The sequence below is a fragment of the Odontesthes bonariensis genome, chromosome 2 (assembly GCF_027942865.1).
Source record: "Odontesthes bonariensis isolate fOdoBon6 chromosome 2, fOdoBon6.hap1, whole genome shotgun sequence".
NCBI lineage: Eukaryota > Metazoa > Chordata > Actinopteri > Atheriniformes > Atherinopsidae > Odontesthes > Odontesthes bonariensis.
The window spans coordinates 11,478,046-11,497,544 of record NC_134507.1 but is presented as its reverse complement, the minus strand read 5'-3'; the positions used below and the strand labels follow the sequence as shown (position 1 = coordinate 11,497,544).

The 19,499-nt window shown below is 39.6% G+C and overlaps 1 protein-coding gene across 1 annotated transcript; it reads right to left on the bottom strand.

Moving 5' to 3' along the window:
• Nucleotides 1-761: 761 nt before the first annotated feature.
• Nucleotides 762-18,628, bottom strand: mertka (c-mer proto-oncogene tyrosine kinase a). The gene is made up of 19 exons (XM_075477064.1): nt 18,370-18,628; nt 17,251-17,566; nt 17,070-17,170; nt 16,815-16,985; nt 11,659-11,745; nt 11,457-11,572; nt 11,190-11,379; nt 10,388-10,533; nt 7,819-7,963; nt 5,311-5,461; nt 4,716-4,804; nt 4,536-4,631; nt 4,375-4,455; nt 4,190-4,282; nt 3,981-4,099; nt 3,759-3,868; nt 3,419-3,578; nt 2,885-3,021; nt 762-1,687 (listed from the first exon to the last, which is right to left on the bottom strand). The coding sequence occupies exons 1-19, from the start codon at nt 18,443-18,445 to the stop codon at nt 1,249-1,251; spliced, it is 2,823 nt and encodes a 940-aa protein (XP_075333179.1). The 5' UTR covers nt 18,446-18,628; the 3' UTR covers nt 762-1,248.
• Nucleotides 18,629-19,499: the final 871 nt, after the last annotated feature.

Below are 19,499 nucleotides of genomic sequence, written 5' to 3'. Positions count from 1 at the left end.
AATGAAGAAACATTTGCAAATGTTTCTCTATTCAAATCTGTAACGAAAGAATTTCCCCCTGTATTCTGATTCTGATTCTGATTTTGAAATGACAAGAACAAAAAAAACACACCCTTTCATCTGTTTCCGTTTATACATTTTTTTTCTTCCAGACTTTCTAATACACAACATTTGGACATTTAAAAGGGTTCATTCTAAGGTCAAAACTAAGAGGAATGTGCACCCAGCCTTAAACAACCACGTTACACTGGCCACAAAAATAACACAATCATTTTATCGATCTTCTTTTAATAACTAAGAATGTATACAATTTTAACATTAATGATTACATTCTTAGTAGGAATTTCTATATTTACATGTAATATATGGCATATGACAAAGTATGCGACAAAAAAATGTGAGGGTTAAATTGTCAAAATTTTAAAAAATTGACGATTTATTTGTGTGTGTGTCTTGACAGGACCAGGGCCTTTCAGAAAAAAAGTCACATATCCATCCTCATAAGTAATAGTATAGATGGGCAATGTCTCTGTGTGGGCCTTTTGAACACTAAAACTTACTCAATATTTTATGCAAAAATTGTAAATCTGACATATCCTCCATAAAACTGGCAACTTCTTCAATCTAACATTTTAAAATTCATCCAGATACGTCTATAACCAGAAAACATAATGAACTGATGTAACATTTTATGGAGGTTAAAAAACATTTAGTGGAATTGACAAAAAAGCGGAAAAAAAACAGAACAGTTACCCTAAGTGTCATGTTGCATGCATTATCTTTAATTGAGTATCGTTTTGGGATATTTTTCTGAAAAGATGGTCAAATTATCACAGTATCACTACCACACCACATTTCAGGTATTTAAAAAAAAAAAAAAAAAAACACATTTCAAGGAGCCAATATTTATTTTTGCAATACAAGACAGTTCTTTTTAATAAATGTTCTGTACATTTCTATATTTACATTGCAACATGTAATTCACAACAGTAAAGGGTTTCACAGTTCAGTGTATCTGAAGCTTATGGAACATGTGCAATACCGTGTTTAATGTCGGCACAAAAAAGTATTCCAGCTGAAATGTAAGCTGGCCACGGGAAGCGTAAACTGCATATCCAACAACACAGCAGAACAGCCACAAGAGGGCATGTGAAGAGCTCCCAGTGCAATGAGGCAAAAACGATTAGTATCGAAGAACCTTGGTGAGAGTTTTAACACAGTTTTGATCTGAGGGGCAGAAACGGATCGTTATAGCAGGAGCAAAGTGTCGCTTGAGCTGTGATCCACTGCCGTGTCATGTGTAATCATATCTCCATTTGTTTGACTTGAAGAGTGCCCCGACAAAAGAGGAGTGTCCACTGTAGGAGATCTCATGGAAGGATTAGAGATCACTACCACGTAACGATCACTGGTCTCATCATCCTCATCCTCTCGGCGCCCATGAATGTCCGCAGTAACAACTGTATTTTCTGCAGCGTGATGGCTGCAGGAAGGGGAGGAGCTAAACACTTGCAGCCCTGCAGCAACAGGGTCCTCTTCAGGAAAGCTGGTGTTAATATAAATGATGTCTTCTCTGCTGGATGACTCCGGAAGCTTCTCTGCAAGCTTTTCCAACATTTCTCGCAGGTGGGGAAACAAGGATCGGTCCAATGGATCGGCTCTCCAGCAGCTGTACATGATCTCATACCTAGAAAAAGGCGATAAGGGATACAAGTCATTTAATGTTTTCTGTTTTGTCAAGTTTATAAAAAAGAAAAGAAAAGAAAAAAGATTAGCTTTTCATAGACAGCTGTTTGTTGGAGTGGATTTAGGAAAATCAGGAAATGTGAGAAAGGTAGTTGTTTCACATCAGTATTTTAGGATTTAGGAGGATTTTCAGGTCACTACTTAGTTCCTCCCTGCCTTTATCCCTAATCATAGCTTATTTCACAGTTATAAACTGTAGTACAGTTACTCAGTTTCAGAATGCTTTGGGTAAACTTGTCTTGCTTTATTTTCAGCTCCAATGCCAGCAACAAAACTCTCTTGGGTTTTATGCTTTTCCTTTTAAGCTTTATGTGTATAATAGAAAAACACTAATAACACCAAAGCTGTTGGTACATGTGATTATTACCAATACTTTTGTCCTAAAACGCTAATCTCAAGCCATATTACTTTTATCTTAGAACTATACCGTTGGACTTGAAAAGTGTTGCGTTGTTGTCGTGATGTTTCTCTGTTTCACGGAAACATAACCTTTTAAAGATATTACTAATTAATCTAGCTTCAAATTAATTCATTTGTTCGTTTATTTCCACCACAAATGTTAGTCATTTCATAGACCATCACAGGGTTCTGATTAAATCATGAACCCTTGTTTATTTGTCGAATTTTTAAAAAAGATTTTAAAAAAACAAAAAACCTGTGGTGATGGTGTTCCCACAGATCTCTGATCTGAGCTCAAATACAGTTTCTATACCTTTCAATGTTGCAGCTGCAGTTGAATGGTTATTCATTAACAATGCATGCGAAAAGGAAGCAGTGTTCAGTCTGTCCTCGTTTTTTTTTTCTTCTAAGAAATAAAAATAAGTAAGCTGTTAAAGGACTATACCAATACCTACTATTATTAAGCATTGTACATTTCCCTTGTCTTAATAAAGCAAGTACAATGCCATCACTGTGTTTCTTGCACAATGGCATATTTGCAGATAATGAGAGCTGTCAACATCCAGGAATTCACATTACACACTGACTTCCCTGTGTAATGTGGCCACACTTTTAAGCAATGCCCCAATGTGTAGTCCAGTTATATCCTACTGTAAGTTTTCATTTTGTTTAATGCGCCTTAACTCCAAAACATTCAAACCCAAATTCGATATTTTTGTCATAAAGAACGAACACTCACAGTTCATCCAGACAGTCTGGTGGTTGTTTCAGTCTGTGACCTTCAACAAGATGGTCATAAATCTCATGGTTTTGGACTCCAGGGTACGGGGTCATGCCTCGTGTAGCAATTTCCCACATGGTAACGCCGAATGCCCACTACATGACAGGAAGCATCAGATCCCGTTATTCACAGTTCAACACAAAAAAAACGTGCAGCATATCTGAGTCCCATCTAAGAATGCTTTCGTGGATACTTATACTTTGTTTTAATCTGAAATGTAAAAAAAAATGGATTTTACTCTCTGTTACTTTTAGAGGAAAAGCATGGTGAAAATGCAAGAGAGAGTTAAAAGCCTGAAACAAATCATACATTAATAAATAAATAAATGAGATAACTGCCACAGAAAACAAACCTTCTTTAAAGGAAGTGGGTAAACAGAAATCAATAAGAGAAACAGAGAGTGTACACAAGGAGTCAGTTCTTCTTTTAGTGACTGTCCGGTGTTTTTTTCGGGGACTTCTGTTGAGATAAAAGATCTCAGTTTGAACTTACCACGTCACTCTTTACAGTAAAAACTCTGTCTGCCAGACTTTCCACAGCAATCCATTTTACAGGCATTTTGGCTATTCTGCCCTGCCTGTAATAATCCCCACTGTAGATCTTCTTCGATAACCCGAAGTCTGCCACACACACCGTCATGTCGTCACGCAGCCTGGAAGACACATAATTAAATGACATACAGGGGAAATATATTAGATTAACTTATTGGGTAATAAAGCATATTCTGCACAATTATACCGCCCTCCATCCGTATCTGAAGGGCAATTGTTTTTTTTTTCTAAAATCAGGTCTACTGAAGCTGCAAATAAAGCCAGAAAATAAAGCAACCTACATGCAGTTGCGTGCTGCCAGGTCACGATGCAGAAAGTTACGACCACTGAGATACTCCATTCCTAAAGCAATGTCAACCATGAACTTCAGGAGTGTTTGGGTGGGTAGGAACTGTGTAAAAACGAAGCACACACAAATTTGAAAAATTATACAGTTTAAATATTTTGTATAACTGTACTATATATAGCAAGATATGTATTTGAGACTTTGTCTGAAAGCTAACCATTGGACTCTCTCCCAGGCGTGAGCGCAGCAAGAAGCTATGCAAATCTCCATACTTCATGAATGGGAGGATGACCATGGGTTTAGGAAAATTTCCGTAGCTAACTTCCAAGCACACACCTAAAAAGGACAAGTCAACACAGACAAATAATGCGCCGATGAAAAGAGACCAAGACACACAGAAATATGAAAGCAATGTGTTCATCTTACCGAGCAGTTTGATGACGTTAGGATGATTGAAGTCTTTCATGCAGGCAGCTTCATTGAGGAACTCTTCGATCTCCCTTTGAGAGAAGTGTTCCACTGTTGGATGAGAGAGTTAGACATTTGTCCAGCCCGTTTGTTTTGAAGGTCGTGAATATTTGAAGCAAGTCTGTCGAAAACACAAGACTCACATTTCATCGTCTTCACCGCAACCTTTTCGGATGAATCATCAAGTTGCTTTAAATGTCCCTCGACCACTGAGCCAAATTCACCTGGCGAGAAATAAAACCGAACATTAGCAGAGAGCGTTTTGTTTGAATGTCGAGGTAAATGTGTGCGGCATATCACTCACCTTCTCCAAGAACCTTTCCTATTGTGAGCAAGTTCCTCATGATCATCACATCCTTAAGTTTGTCCTGGAGTTCATCACTAACACCAAGGTTTCCAACTGTAGACAAGTAATGTATACGCAACGTAAACAGAAATGTATGTGTGAATGCTATTCTTTCCAGCATTGTATTTATGTACGTACGTGTTATTGCTACAGCTGATCGATTGTAGGATCTCTGGTTTGAGTACTGGATGACAGGCTGCTGCTTTTCCCCACCTCCAAACTCCAGCCTGCAGGGGGAGACAGGGAAAAGGGGAAAAAAATCCTCTTACTAATGGCATGGGGACTTAGGTAAAAACAAATACACACACAAGCTAAGTTCAACAAAACAGGTGATCATAGTGAGGAAGCCTTTCTTTTCTAGTTACTGTATTCTGTGCAGCAGCCTGTGACACATTCTTATCCATATCCTGAGATGTAGGCATGAATCACAGCCTCCGTAATAAAGAATGCCAGAGATTTAACATCTGCACGGTTATTACCAGCTTCCGGTGCAGACAACGATGACTAAGAGGAAGCAAAGGCCATTTATTGACTGAAACCGGAAGTCTTTCTGTTTTAAAGTCCAACTTCTAAGGAAAAACTCTTTAACAAGTTGCCAGTTGCCACCACATGTTTCACGCTTTTGAACCAAGTCAAAAAGATTGCTGGGTTATAAATATACAGACCGATGGTAACCTAAAAGATAATTATAACTGGAGCGTTGTTGGTATTCAGTCTGTAATCGTTAGCATACCCAAAACAAGAGCAGGAAGTCCTGTTGCGTAAACAGAGAGACCCCAAGAAGACAAGAAGCAGAAGACAGATGCAACACACCACAGCCAGCACAACCGAGACAGAGTACGGGACCCCTGTGTCAGGTGCGGACGAAGGGCTCACCCCTGATTCTGAGACAAAAAGACGAAATGAGAAGCACGATCAAAGTTTAGTACACATGACATTCAATAAATCAAGGTATCAAAAAAATATCAGGTTTATTAGTTTTCTGAATGGTATTTCCATAGTCAATTATTATTATATTATTATTATTATGTTATTATTTTCACATCAAAATTAAGGTTATAGAGGCATGACCACTAAATATGCTTCATGCTTAATCTACGTATGATACCTGCGTGCACACGTGCAACAGCTGCCTTGTTGCTGCTTTGTCATTTTCATGAACTCTTTTAAATGTGTAACTCTCCAACATGAACAAGAGAAGCTAAAACATAGCAATATAGCAATGTATAAGAAATGTGTGTAAGAAAATGCCATGTTTTTTCATATATATATATATATATATATAAAGCTTGTAAAATATGAACATGAAAATTAGCATTATATAGGCTTTTTAAATGTCATTGCTTTTCCATCTTTAATCTGTAGTTGACAGATTGAAGAGCTGTGCGCTGCCTTTGCGCATAAAAGCACTTTGATCCAGACAAGGAGCAATTGTGTTACAGTTTAGTATAATACAACAGCTAAACCACAGTCACAATTGAAAGATGTATACTTTTCTTTTCACCTAAGGTTTCATGTATCAGGACATTTTTTAATAAAATCATCTGGTCCTTACCAGGTCTAAAAATGAGGTAAATACAACCTGAGATGAACAACACATATTACACCATGTCATTATGAATTCAACAAAAACATGGCAAAACTGCAGAATAAGCTTGTGAAAAGCTAAATGCGCTGCATGACTCAAAACCTTGTAGAATGACCTTTAGCAGCAAAACCTTGAAGTAATCTTTATTTGTATGACGTTAGTTTTTCTCACCTCCTTGTGGAGGAATTTTGGCTCACTCTGTCTGTTGCTTCAATTCATTGAGGTTTACAGACATTTATTTATTCCCTGCTCTCTTAAAGTTCCACCACAGCATTTCATTTAGGTTGAGGTCTGGACTTTGACTGGACCATTGCAACACCTTGATTCTTTTCTTTTTCAGCCATTTTGTTGTGTATTTGCTGATGTATTTGGGATAACTGTCCTGTGGCTTCATCTGTCACACAGATGCCTTCTCATTTGACTCCAGAATACTTTGGCATTCTGGGGAGGTCATGGCCGACTCAATGACTACAAGGTGTCCAGGTCCTTTGGCTGCAAAACCAGCCAAAATTACCAGACCTCCACAACTGTACTGACAGCACATCAGCACAAACACCTCATACCAACTGCATTTTGTTTTTAGGTCTTATCAGTCCAAATTATATTGTTCCAGAAGTCTTGTGGTTTGGTTATATTAAACTTCGTAAAGTTGTAAACTGTGCTGCCATGTTCTTTTAAGAGGGTAGAGGCTTTTCCCTGACAACCCTTCCATCCATCCATCCATTTTCTATACCCGTTTAATCCAATTTAGAATTAAGCCTATCTCAGCTATCCCAGCGAGAGGCAGGGTACACTCTGGACAGGTTGCCAATCCATCACAGGGCCACACAGACACAAACGAGACACACAACACACACTCACTTCTAGGGACAATTTAGAGTCAACCTAACATGCATGTTTTTGGACAGTGGGTGGAAGCCGGAGTACCTGGAGAGAACCCATGCATACACGGGGAGAACATGCAAACTCCACACAGAAAGGCCCCAGCCGGGAACCTAATATTTGTTCAGTGTTTAACTTCAACACTTAACATGCTAACTGAGGCCTATAGACTCTGAGATGTAGCTCTTGCAGTTTCTCTGACCTTCAGGTGAACTTCCTGAAATGTCCACGCCTGGACATATTGGTGACTACTGAAGATTTGGAAGATTGTGGAATGTGGGACTCCAAACTGTCCAGAAATGACTTTTTAAACCTTCCCAGATTAATCAGCAGCAACAGTTGCTTTTCTAAGATCATTGCTCATATCGTTCCTTCTTGGCATTGGCACCTGAAGACCAGCAAGCTGCCAAAACTTCTGCTCTTATAGAGGTGCTTACACTTGTTGATGATCCGTTAATCAATCAGTGCTACTGACTCTATGAAATTCTTTGGAAGCAGTAAGGGTATAGTTCGTCTTTCATCACGATGAGTTCTTCCTTAGGTAAATAATGAAACAGTGTAAGATTTCATGTGCCATTCATCAGGGTCTGTACCGAACTCATTTTAAGACCTGGTGAGAACCATTTAATTCTTCATGATGTTTTAATACCTGAAACCTTGGATTTGCAGGAGGGTGTACTTTCTTTTCACATGACCGTTTATCATACAGTTCATAAAGTTAACGGCTCACAGATCACGAGATGAGGATATAAACACAAAAGAGCAGCTTACTGTCCTCTGGCACAAAGAACCAGACTCGTGGGCTGACCATGCCGCTCCCTGCCTGTGTGCATGCAGCCACCTCCACACTGTAGGTTGTGTTGAATTCCTTCACAGCGACAAGCGCTATGGTGGTGTTCGTGTGGACCTGAAATATCTAACAACAACAGAGAGAAAGTGGATTGAGGCTTTGTTCGTAATATTGTTTTACGTTAAAAACATTTGTTATGGTTAATCATTATCTTTGTGCAAAAAAAAGAAGTTTTACGGTATCATATAATTTAAACTGAAAAGGAAGTAGGATTGCAAGAACACAAAAAGAAAACATGTTGGGGACTGTCTGGTGGAAGAGTATGTTATAGAACATCTATATATATATATACAAAACGAAAGATTGTGACGTTGTTGAGCTTGCTTTTAGATGTGGATTTAATTAAATGCAACAGATAAAAAGAAATGGAGGTGATGTCATGTCGGTCCTTTCAGTATGAAACTTTTCATTGGAAATCATAGGTGTCCAAATACAGTAAATACAGATGATAATTGTACATAATGAAACCTCCAAAAAAAAAAAAGGAAGGAGACGTGCTTTCTGGACAAGCACATGTGCTGAACTGGAAGGGACATGTGACAGACATAACCCAGTGTTTCACAACCACGAAAGACACCATCTGGGGCTGCTTTGCTTCAACAAAGTGCTGACATGGATGCTGAACCCATGATTGACGCCTATTATGTTTGTGACATTTAACAGATGACAACGTGTGGTTAAAATTTCCTGCAACAGAAAACTCTTCACTTGGGAATGAAATTCAGAGTCAACCACGACTTCTGCCAAAAATTCGTAATCTGCACTGTTCTGTACCAATTCATTTCTCAAATTTATAAATGCTTTGTTTATCCTAAGTTCTCCACTTCAATGACTTTTATATGAGCAGATGAATCTGAGGAATAAACCTTTGCTCATATTTCCAGTCACCGCTACTCACCAACTGACTGGATTGTTGGGATATTTGGGTCTAAGGTACACAACCTATTGTGCTCGCATACTATTCACCCCGATGACTCATGACCACATGCAAAATGGAGAAAACTACTGATGACCAGTTTTCGCACCGTCAGTTTCCTTTAACTACAACGTATAAAGGAAGGACAGGAAACCCACTATTGTGCTTTACTGCAGAAAGAGAAGGATTACTACGCACAAACAGTCACATTTAAAGAGTGATTCAAATCAACAATGGTATTCATCTACTTTTAGAAATACACTTCTTGTGAATAACTTTCCTTGTTTTGGTGATTATTTTTCTTTGGACTAGTTTGAAAACAGTTGTTCAAAGATAACGGGAGTTGACCTTTGATTCAGAGAGCAGGACAAAGGATTTGCAAAACCCATTTTCACTTTTATCCTGTATGCTGTATTCTCAGGAAAGAGTTGAATGGAAATATTATACTTTTTTTCCCCCCTGCTGGGCCTTTTTTAGTCAATACAGTTTGAGGATGTTGTGAAGAAGCCTGAAATCATGGGACTTACACTTCTGTCATGTTTATTCATATTATATCATTTCATTATAATGATATAGCCACAAACGATATCTGCTCAAAAAGCATCAATTTCTAACTTACCACAGACAGCATGTCACCTTACCATGTGACATTTAGGCTGCGGCTACACGAAAACGTTTTTCACTGTAAACGATACTTTTTCTTATCGTTTCGCTGTCGCGGCCACACGGAGCCGGCGTTCCCACTACCCCAAAACGATAGTTTTTGAAAACGGGTTCCAGAGTGGGAAAGTTTGAAAACGGCCTCGTTTCGTTTCCATTGTTACAGCTAAAACGTTTTTGCGTCAGTCACACGTTGACGCTGTGAGCCAATTTTAACACTTCTCTATTGTCTCACAGCGTGGCGTGACACAGTGGCGTGTGTACTGCATCGTTTCATCGTTTTCGTCTGGACAGCAGCGCGTTTCCGTGTGGTCGCAAGAATTTTCGTACCCGTTTTCAAAAAAAACCTCGTTTCGTTTTCGTGTAGCCGTAGCCTTAGGATGTCATTATCTTATCACCCAGTGGAGGCTTCGATTTGATGATAAGATAAGCTGGTGATCCATTTGATCACCAGCCATGACTGCTTCAGCTGGACAGTCACACGTGGCATTTAGCCATTCAGCTGCTTGTACCTTGTACACGGTGGTCACACTTCACTATATGCGAAGTATACACTATATGAGTGTACTGATGGAAGCATCCAGAATGAGACATGCACACTAGTTATAGTCTTTAACCACTTGGATCAAAATCCAGTAATTATCTGGATCAAAAATATGATATTTTGACATTTTTCGACAGTAGTGCTCTGCTTTGTTCTTACAAATGAAACAAAGTATCGCGTACTGCACTTTTAAATAGCTTTTGCTGTTACCATGGAAAACACTGGTGTTGCCAAATCACCAAGGTCTGAAATCTTAGGGATTCCAACTTAAAATCTATTGGTCTATAATTCTTAATAAAAGATCTAGGGCAACAATAACAACAGAAACAAACAGCTTCATCTGTAATTACTCTGCAACAGACAAGCTCACCTTATTGTGATGTGCACCATGTCTCACAACAACATCATAACCACGTAGGATGCCGTTTATCTTATCATCTGGTGGAGGCTTCCATTTGATCAACAGCCACGATTCGTTCAACTGGACAGTCACATTTCGGGGATAAACAGATGGCACTGTGGGCATGGTAAGTAAAGGGGAAACAGGGAGCGAGATTCATGAAAAGGTCAAGAAACTGCAAACTGAACTGCAACCGAGAAAAGAAAACGAAACAAAATCCAACTTCATTGAGATCTTTGATTACAGTTTGGTATGTGGTCACTTCCTGAAATAGCATATCAAATGTTTCAACTAAAATATCCCCTGCGGTGGCAATAGGAAGGAAACTGGGAGCGGATCCACCCAGTAAGAACTTTGTGTTTTTGGTATGGCCACTCCTATTTCCTGAATGACCCATCAAGAGAACAAAAGATTCAGTGGACACTACATTTTTCTAAAAAGGGGAACTCATGTGAGCAGAGAAGCTACAATATTCGTCCAAGTTAGGAAAATTCCAGTTACTACACACTGCTCTGGCAAGGAAGCAAGCACATTTTGAATGGGAAAGTAGCTGGCTAATTACATACTGTTGCAATACTGAAAACTAAACAAGAATGATGAGATAATGAGGTAAGAACGTAACACAGAGGTTCTGTGAAGCAGACACGCAAATCAAATGCAGGCTCAATCTTTCTCAGTTTAATCATTTTTTTTCACATCTCTGCCATGAATCTTTTGCAACTGCCAACAGATTTCTGCAAATACTCCCATTGCTTGTTAGATATCAACAAACCTCCTTCTGTGGTGTTGTTCTGGATCCACATGGTGAAAGGAGAGGCCCCCACTTCGTTGCTGCAGGAAACACTCATGTTGTACCACGTCATGGCCTTCAGCCCAGGGACTTCGTAATTAAATGGTGGCACTGTGACGTTGATGAACCTGGTGTTCATCACTTCCCCTTTCCTCTGACTCACCTCTTTAACCTTAGAAGGAGCAGAAAACAGGTGATCGATCTGAAGACATGCAACGGTGGCCTTGATGGTTCAGACATGGGACTCACCCTGATGTGGCACTTGGTGAGTGGAGAGAAGCCGTCATGTCCAGGGTTCCATTTCAGCATCAGCTTATTGGACTGCCTCTCCATTACAGTAACAGTAGACACAGGACTTGGAAGAACTACAAAACATCATAAAAACCCTATTTCAATTCCAAACTTTGGGCTTCAAGACATAAAAAGCAGTTATAAAAGGCTTTAGTTTTACCTTTGATGTTCACATTTGCCTCCCTTGACGTGGTGACACCTTTCTTGTTGTGAGCTTCGCAGCTGAACCGGGTGAACTTGTCCACACCTACAAATGTAGCATTGGAGTGGACAAAGGAGCACACATAAAGTTCGATTTCGGTGCTACTTCATAGCAACACCGTGTGAAACCCTACTGTACAAAAAAAGAAACATTGTCTGGACTCTGCCCAAACAAGCAGATTTCTCTGTGTCAAAGGTGATTCTGCGTGCCATGTCCAATGTCAGTCTCAACAAAGAGGGGAGAGCGCAGACATCCTGAGGACGATGGACAAAACACATTTGCGGGTGACTCACCCTTTCATTACACCTGAAAAGTTCTCACAAGCATGCCTCTTGCAGTAAGCTCAAATTGAGCCTCTCCAATATGATGTACTGTGGTAACAATCGTTTTGCCGCGTCTCTTTTCCTGGAAACAAAATTTCCCTCTTTCAACATCCCCAGACCGGCCCAGCTAGAGTAGGACCGAGACATCTGTGACATAATGTCCCCTTTGTGCTCTGTTTTCCAGCGTCTCCAGCTCGGAAACCTTTCCACAAAGCTTATCACAGAGCGGCCCGTGAGAGACGACTGGAAATGACTCGGGATGTTTTGTTTACATTCAGTGGAATATTATCCACATCGTTGGGGTATACAGCTGCTTCCCTTTACATCAACACAACGACTACCATACGTTATCCTGCGTTAAATCGTCAACTACATAGGTTACTTTCCCACTGAAAAAAAATTAAATAAAATCTAATCAAAACAACATATTGCAGAGAATTGTGCAAATGCATCAGTGCACTGCCAGACAAGCAGTGCAAACGTAATTACCACGTGCCTCACTTCAGACTTCTGGCAAACAGATGGCTGAACCACAGTGGGCACCAAGTAAATCTGACTGGCTTTGAAAGATCATACTCTATTATTTTCACAGATGAACAAAAGAACAACATGAGCCAACCCAAAAGTTGTGAAGATCATAACGTCATTGGCAACTTAATATTTAGACAATATTCCCTCTCACTGAGTGATAGAAAGTCAGCTCTGGTTTGGTTGAACATCGCTGTGTAGAGTTGGTTATCTACTTCTTGTGGCTTTGGCCATGTTCAGATGATGCATGGTGTGTTCCTAAATGAGTATCATAATTTTGACATGCTCGCAAAACCTACATTTTCAAAACCGTCCATTCTGTTCGTGAGACTAAACTTTGTCGGAGAAGGGGAGAGGTGTTAGCATGGACTTTGGAGCATTTTTGGGAGAACAGAATAAGTGGATCATGCTTGCTTGTGTGGTAGGTTATGGCTCAATAAAATTACTTATTTTAAAGTCATCTATTTTTTGGAAAAAGGAAATAGATCAAGGTAAAAAGCTGTCATTTCTGCTTTCACTCTATGTGGTGAGAACAAAACAACAACAGCAAAAATGGAATGGGCTGGGCAGGTATAGAAACTGGGGCCGAGTTCTGAATGGACTGCAACAACCAACATGTATAATGTGGAAGGGCAGCGATGTGGATCCAGCACCCTATAATTATCAGGTTTGGGGTTTGTCCAGCTCTCCTTTTTCCTTTTTTTTTTCTATTCAGGGAGCAAATTTAGCAATAAACTACTCAGTCAGATTACAGTACAAGGGAGACTGCAACATTTCAATGCTCAGGGGCTTTTATACTCCAGCAGTTTCTTCTTTTTTCAAAACTAAAGTGTAAAAAAAAATGCACAAGACTATCAAATGCTCTTACTTGCTTCTGACCCAGTCAAAATAATTTAATCTATGCTGTATGTTGTTTATATGCGATGCCAAAAGCCAGAAAGCTATTTCTAGAAATCTTTATTTCCCACTTTAACATTGATGGATTCATTTCTTCCTCTTTTAAACTATCTGCTTTGTCCATCCTGAGTCTAAATGTATGTAACTGTTATTAATAGAGAACCCCTTATCTCTTAGATGCAGGTGGACTGCTAAATCCTGAGGAGCTGTATTAAGCCATATGCTGCACTGACCTGCATGCACAACACTACGCAGCTGGTCTTTAGATGTTTTATATGAACCAGTATTGAGAAACTGGTTAGGGGAACTGAAGACTCGAATAACCAGTTTTGAATAACCAGTTTTTAGTCAAGTGGGTCAGCGACATACTTGTGAGCTTATCAACTCTTAAAATGTAAATGAAGAAAATTTAAAGAGTTGAAATGTTCTGAACTCCTCCCCAGTTGGTAAGAGCTGAGGAAGCCTCTTGGATGAGAGGCTAAATGTCCCTTTAGACACTTGACAGAAACCGACGGAAAAGGCTTCCATCCTTGAAAGTAAGCATTAATCATCATTTCTGATCCGTTAAGATTACCCTGTCCCAACATTTAGAAATGTGACTTAAAATGGCCTGATTTTCAATAAATTAGATAAGTAATTAATGACCACAACAAAGGCACAATATCACTAGTTCAACTTTTCATGAACAAGGGGCCCCAAGGACTCACAGTATGCATGAGTTGAGCTTGCAGAGAAGTGGGTTTACACTGTTCTGTTATGCCAATATTTGGTCCAACACAGAGCTGTGCTTGCAGCCTGCCTGCCTCTGTGTTCCACCCCTCCCTGCTGGGTAGTGGGCCGTCCTGTGAATGAGGCTTTTGTCCGCAGATCCAACCCCCGAACAGACTCCCTGTGCAGCCCCCCATCCCCTCACTGCCAGGGTCCTTGCACATGCTGGACCAAAGCACAGCTCTGAACCTTTAACCCCCTCAGCTTCTAGATGCATTGCCACTTACTAGCTTTAGCAAGAATGTTTAGCCTGCAGCAATCTGCAAACGAAGGGTTAGAGCATACAGAGCAAAGGTTATGCTCCCAGTAACAAATGTTTGTAGAGTGCAGTTGAAGCAATAAAAAAATAATAAAATAAATTACTTTCCAGCAATCACAGCAAATCCAATTTTATAAAAATTTCATGCTCATCTTAGTGACATGCAAAGGTGTCTCTTTGTGCTGAAAACAGAAGTTTCAAGCATAGAGTTATAGTTGCAAAAAACTGTGCAAACAGTGCATCACAGCGTTACAAGGGCAAAGTCAAAGCTACTACAGGCACCAACGTGAAAATACTCTGTATACTCTATGAACCACATTGGTGACATCCACAGCTGCATCCCCATGTCAAACAAATCGATATCCCATCTACTCTTCAGAAGCCCCAGTGCATGTCAGCCAGCCCAGCAAATTTTCAAAATCACATATTACAAAATCAGCCTGGAAGTGAAATGAATCTGAGAGCTCATATCATTTCTCATGGCAGAATACACATGGCTCCACTTACAAACCGGTACTTTTTGGCAAAAATACATTCCCATTTTGAGATTAATAAGGAATTATTCAATAAAAATGCATTTTTTTCATTTGGTCTCACTGTATGTAGGTATATCCACTGCTATCTATGTTGGTAGGTCATGACTTTTAAGAAAGAAATAATGAAAAACAACAAATTAAACTCGCAAGGGTTCAGATCAGCTATTTCAGAAAGTGGAAGCTACACATAATAATAATAATAATAATAATAATAATAATAATAATAAGTAATCAGTTTTGACTTTCATATAGACTATATCCCAAAAAATAAAAATATCTAACAATGATAATAATAACAACATTAACAATAATTAGGTTTCCTTTTCTGTTATCTTTATTGTAGAAGTGAATCATAAAAGTAATTTGCCAGGTTTATTTCTCTCCAAATACCTTCAAAGTTTCAGTCTCCGACTGCAAATATCAAAAATACAATTATCACGCTAACTTCTATAAAACTTGGTGGGGAGGTCAAGCATGAATGAAGGCAAGGCCCATTAGGTTTTAGAGCAGATCCGTGTCACGTTTCCTAAAACTTCACGGAATTCTGTGCTGTTAGTTTTCTTATGCTTCAAAGTTATCAAACGATTAGAATCAAGTTTTGAATAATTCAAATACTTTCTAAGGTTCGTTTAACATAATGAAAAATATTTTGCATCTCCTTGGTAAAATGTTTGCTCTCTTGGAAAGAGTTATAAGAGTATACTGTTTCCCCTCTAACATCCCGCTGTCAAATATATATATAAAAAAAGCTAATTGCTGGTTGGCTTAGTTTGTTATTATGACTTAGAACAGGTAAATATGTCGAGCCTCGAGCTATTTTGAAAGAACAGACTCTTGCATATGGTAGTTGTTACGCTTACTAATTAACACATAACTCACTTAGTCCATAAAAAATTCAATATCAACACATCATGGAAACTTTTGTTACATATCTCCTCTCTTATCCTCTGTGTTATATTAAGAAAAAAAAGACTGACTGATCTCACTGTTGTTCTCTGGCACAGGCTAGTGCAACCTTTCATGGTTACGGCCAAGCTAAGCTGACCATCTGCTGCATTTCTGCTTTGAACTAGGCTTTACAGATGTTTGAAGTCAGTGCTGCATTTCGACATATAGCCTCCAATTTTGCGCTGCATTCACTGAACAGCTGGTTTAGCAGTGTTACAGAAAGCACTGACCCTGCATGAATGGCCGCTGTGCAGCCCCTTTCAGCAGTGCAACACGATGGCAAAACTTACTGGAGTAAGCAAGGTACGGACGCTGAGGCAGCAGAGACGAGGCAGAATAGAAACCACTGAAAAAGTATTGCCAGACACATTTCCATGCTTTGTTACCAGAATAGATCCAAACATCTCCGTTCATTAATGTTTCCATTTTCGGTAACAGGTGGAAGTCTGTCAGAATGACATCAGCCAATTCTTACATGATCATTCTGCAAGCCAGATTTTTTTATTCTAATAAAAAAAAAATCTCTTTACTTTAGCTACAGAAAAACGTAATTCTTCAGCTTTGACATAAACCAGAATGATAAAGGAAAAAAAGTTTGTGTGATAAGCCACAAAGTCCACCTTCAGCTTCCCTTTCTGACTGATTCAGTCTCCCAGACTCTTGCAGTCATATTCTGGTCATCCATTTGAGTTAGGAGAACAGAAAGAAGTGACAATCCTCTTTAGAGCTTTTGTCACCTCAAAAGGAACAAGCGGAGAAAAGAAACTGATATGAGGGAGACTGCTGTGAAATCTGCTGTATGCATGAGACTAAGAGAGACAAAAAAAAGACTGGACTGTGTGGTCAGGAACTCACCTGACACAGAAAAGCTGCTTGGAGAGTTGTGCAAGTCACTATCAGCTACTCCATCACGAAGCCAGCGGATCTGAACAGGTTCTGGAGGTCCTTCCGCCGCACATGACAGGGTGAAAGGTGTGTCTCTTGTTATATTCACGTCCTCTGGTTGCTGTGTAAATGTTGGCAGACCTGCAGGCATTTCAAAGACAGTCAGAAAATCTTATAAAATATACATAAAGAAGCTTCCTAGGTTATCATCTTATTAAAACTCACCTTCTACCTCTAAGACGACTGGCTGAGACTCTTTTATCTCATTACTGATGCTCAGTGTGCAACGATACTCTCCAGCATCCACCCTCTGCACTTTATCAATGCTGTAATGTAAGTGCACATCATTATGTGTATTCCGCCTGCAATACCTTTTTTATTCTTTACATTCCAGTGTTGTACATACATAACAGTCGAGAGGAGAGTCGTGACCCCATCCCCAATGGTCTTGAGCTCATTGATCACCATGGTACTCTTTGCAGGCAGGTCCTCGCCGTTCTTCTTCCAGATGATGGTGGGGTCCAGCCTGGCATCGGGGATATCGATGGAGCAGTTGAATTTAGCTTCATTGCCCTCTGATAGCTGAATGGAGCGAATGGTGGGCTTGAAGTGCAGCTGTCTGAGCTGGTCTCTGCTCAGGTAAACTGTTGAAACATGGCGTGGTATCACGACGGGCTCCGAGATCCTCGTTAGCCGGCGAAAGCGGCTCCTGGGATGTTGAGCTGTGTCCAGAGGGAGATGTCAAGTTGTCACATCAAAATGTAACATCAGTGGTATACTAAAGGGGGAAAGGGACTGACGCTGCACGTGTTAAAATCACACGCAGCTAAAATCTTGAAGTAAAAAAAAATGTTGGTATCTAAATTAACTGAACTGAGCAGGAACATCATTAGATTTTTTTTTTTTTGCAGAGCATGCTATTTCAAAGGTGAAAAAACGGAAAATATGTCACATTTAGTCTTCTTTTGCAGCAAAAACAAATAAATCAAACAATTTTTCTAAAAGTTAAATAAAGCCAAAAATTTCATCCAGAGTATGTTTTCAGCTTTTACCAAATGGGCACATATTTCTGGTGAATATGATGGAAAATATCAGTTTACCTCAGTGCTTTGAAATAGATATTTCCTCTTTTATCCTTTTAACACTTTTTTTTAATACTTTTTTTTCTTTTACCGGTTTATATGTTGTTCGATTTTTTTTTAAAGTTTTTACTCCACTCTACAAAGATGTTCTGTCTCAGTAACAACTTATCCAACGACCTTTGAGACACTTTGAACTGCTCTAGCCTGTACGAATGCAGCCCTACAGATAAAGTCTGATTGATTCTATCATTTACACATAAAGTCTAATCAATTCCATCAGTTAAGTTTCCCAGCGACGGTTTTTAAAAAGGGAATTTAAATCCATCACTGGGGCAGTGTTTCATGCAAAGAATTGACCTCAGCCATAAACTGAGAAGACCCCCATAAGGGACACAATGTTTGTTCAGGAAAACACAAACCCCGAAAGAAAACAAACAACTTACCGCTGACCGAACTCCACACAAGAATGGCCACAGTTGCTGTCGAGAGAAAAAATCCAAGCCAGCAAGAGTTTGACATCTTTGCCACGACCTATCTGAATGTGCACACGTCGGCCGCTGTTTTCTGTCCCGAGCCACTTAAATGTAGATATACTGCGTCGGAACGGACGATTCAGCTCCGACAAAACGCAACATCACCCACTAGAGTGGCTTCTCCACGGGTCGTGTAGAGTTGTTGACCAAATAACTCCACAAAACTGAGGGGGAGAAAAAAAAAAAGTTGACTGTTTGGGTACGTCACAGGAGGGATCCCATGAAGGCGGGACTGAACTAAGCCTAAACAGCAGCAAAAACAAGAGATACGAGCTACAGAGACACTGCTCATAAGTGTTATTATCATCCCCCTCAAAAAACAGGGGGAAAAAAGGTTTATTTTTCTCGTATTTCATCTTGTTCTGGTGTTTTCTATTTCCTGTGGCAGAAATACAAATATCAGCCATCCTTATAATATCACTATGTAGCCTACAGACAACTTGTGTGTCCAACTCCTCCACCACGTGGTCAATTTCAGCTCCTGCTTTCCGTTGTCATGAATAACCAGGATAATACACACACATGTTTACAACACTGCACAGACACTTCTGTTTGGCAGCACACCTCAATGTCAGTTCAAAAAGCTCATGTGGAGCTTTCACTCGCGTGTGTGTCATGTTTAGGCGCTCTGTGGAACACTTCAAGGACTTTGAGTCCATTGTGATAAACCACTTAAATCCTGAGATTTAAAGTTCACTCTTAACCCTTTAATGTTTGACAGAGCACATTTTCAGTGCCTGTATTATGTATTTTTAAAAAGTTTGTGAAAGTAAACCCGTCTGAGGCATCTCTACCACTCAGACGGAATGCTCAGAGAGTTTATATCATACCATTTAACATGAAATCAAAACTCAGCGATTTGTTAACAATGTTGATTCTTCCTAAGAATGGGGAGGGGTTTGCGAGAAACAGTTTTTGATGACTTTTTCCTCAGTGAGGGCAATAAGGGGTTAAGAAAATCAGATGAAACCTATTGTGCTGACATATCATAGCTATGACCACAACTTCCTTCAAATCATGCATGAATTTATCCTCCTCAG

Coding starts and splice junctions, on each gene's coding strand:
- mertka (XM_075477064.1), bottom strand. CDS start 18,445: ATGTCAAACTCTTGCTGGCTTGGATTTTTTCTCTCGACAGCAACTGTG. Junction 17,567..18,369: donor TGTGTGGAGTTCGGTCAGCG/GTAAGTTGTTTG, acceptor CTCTGGACACAG/CTCAACATCCCAGGAGCCGC. Junction 11,573..11,658: donor GGCAAATGTGAACATCAAAG/GTAAAACTAAAG, acceptor GATGTTTTGTAG/TTCTTCCAAGTCCTGTGTCT.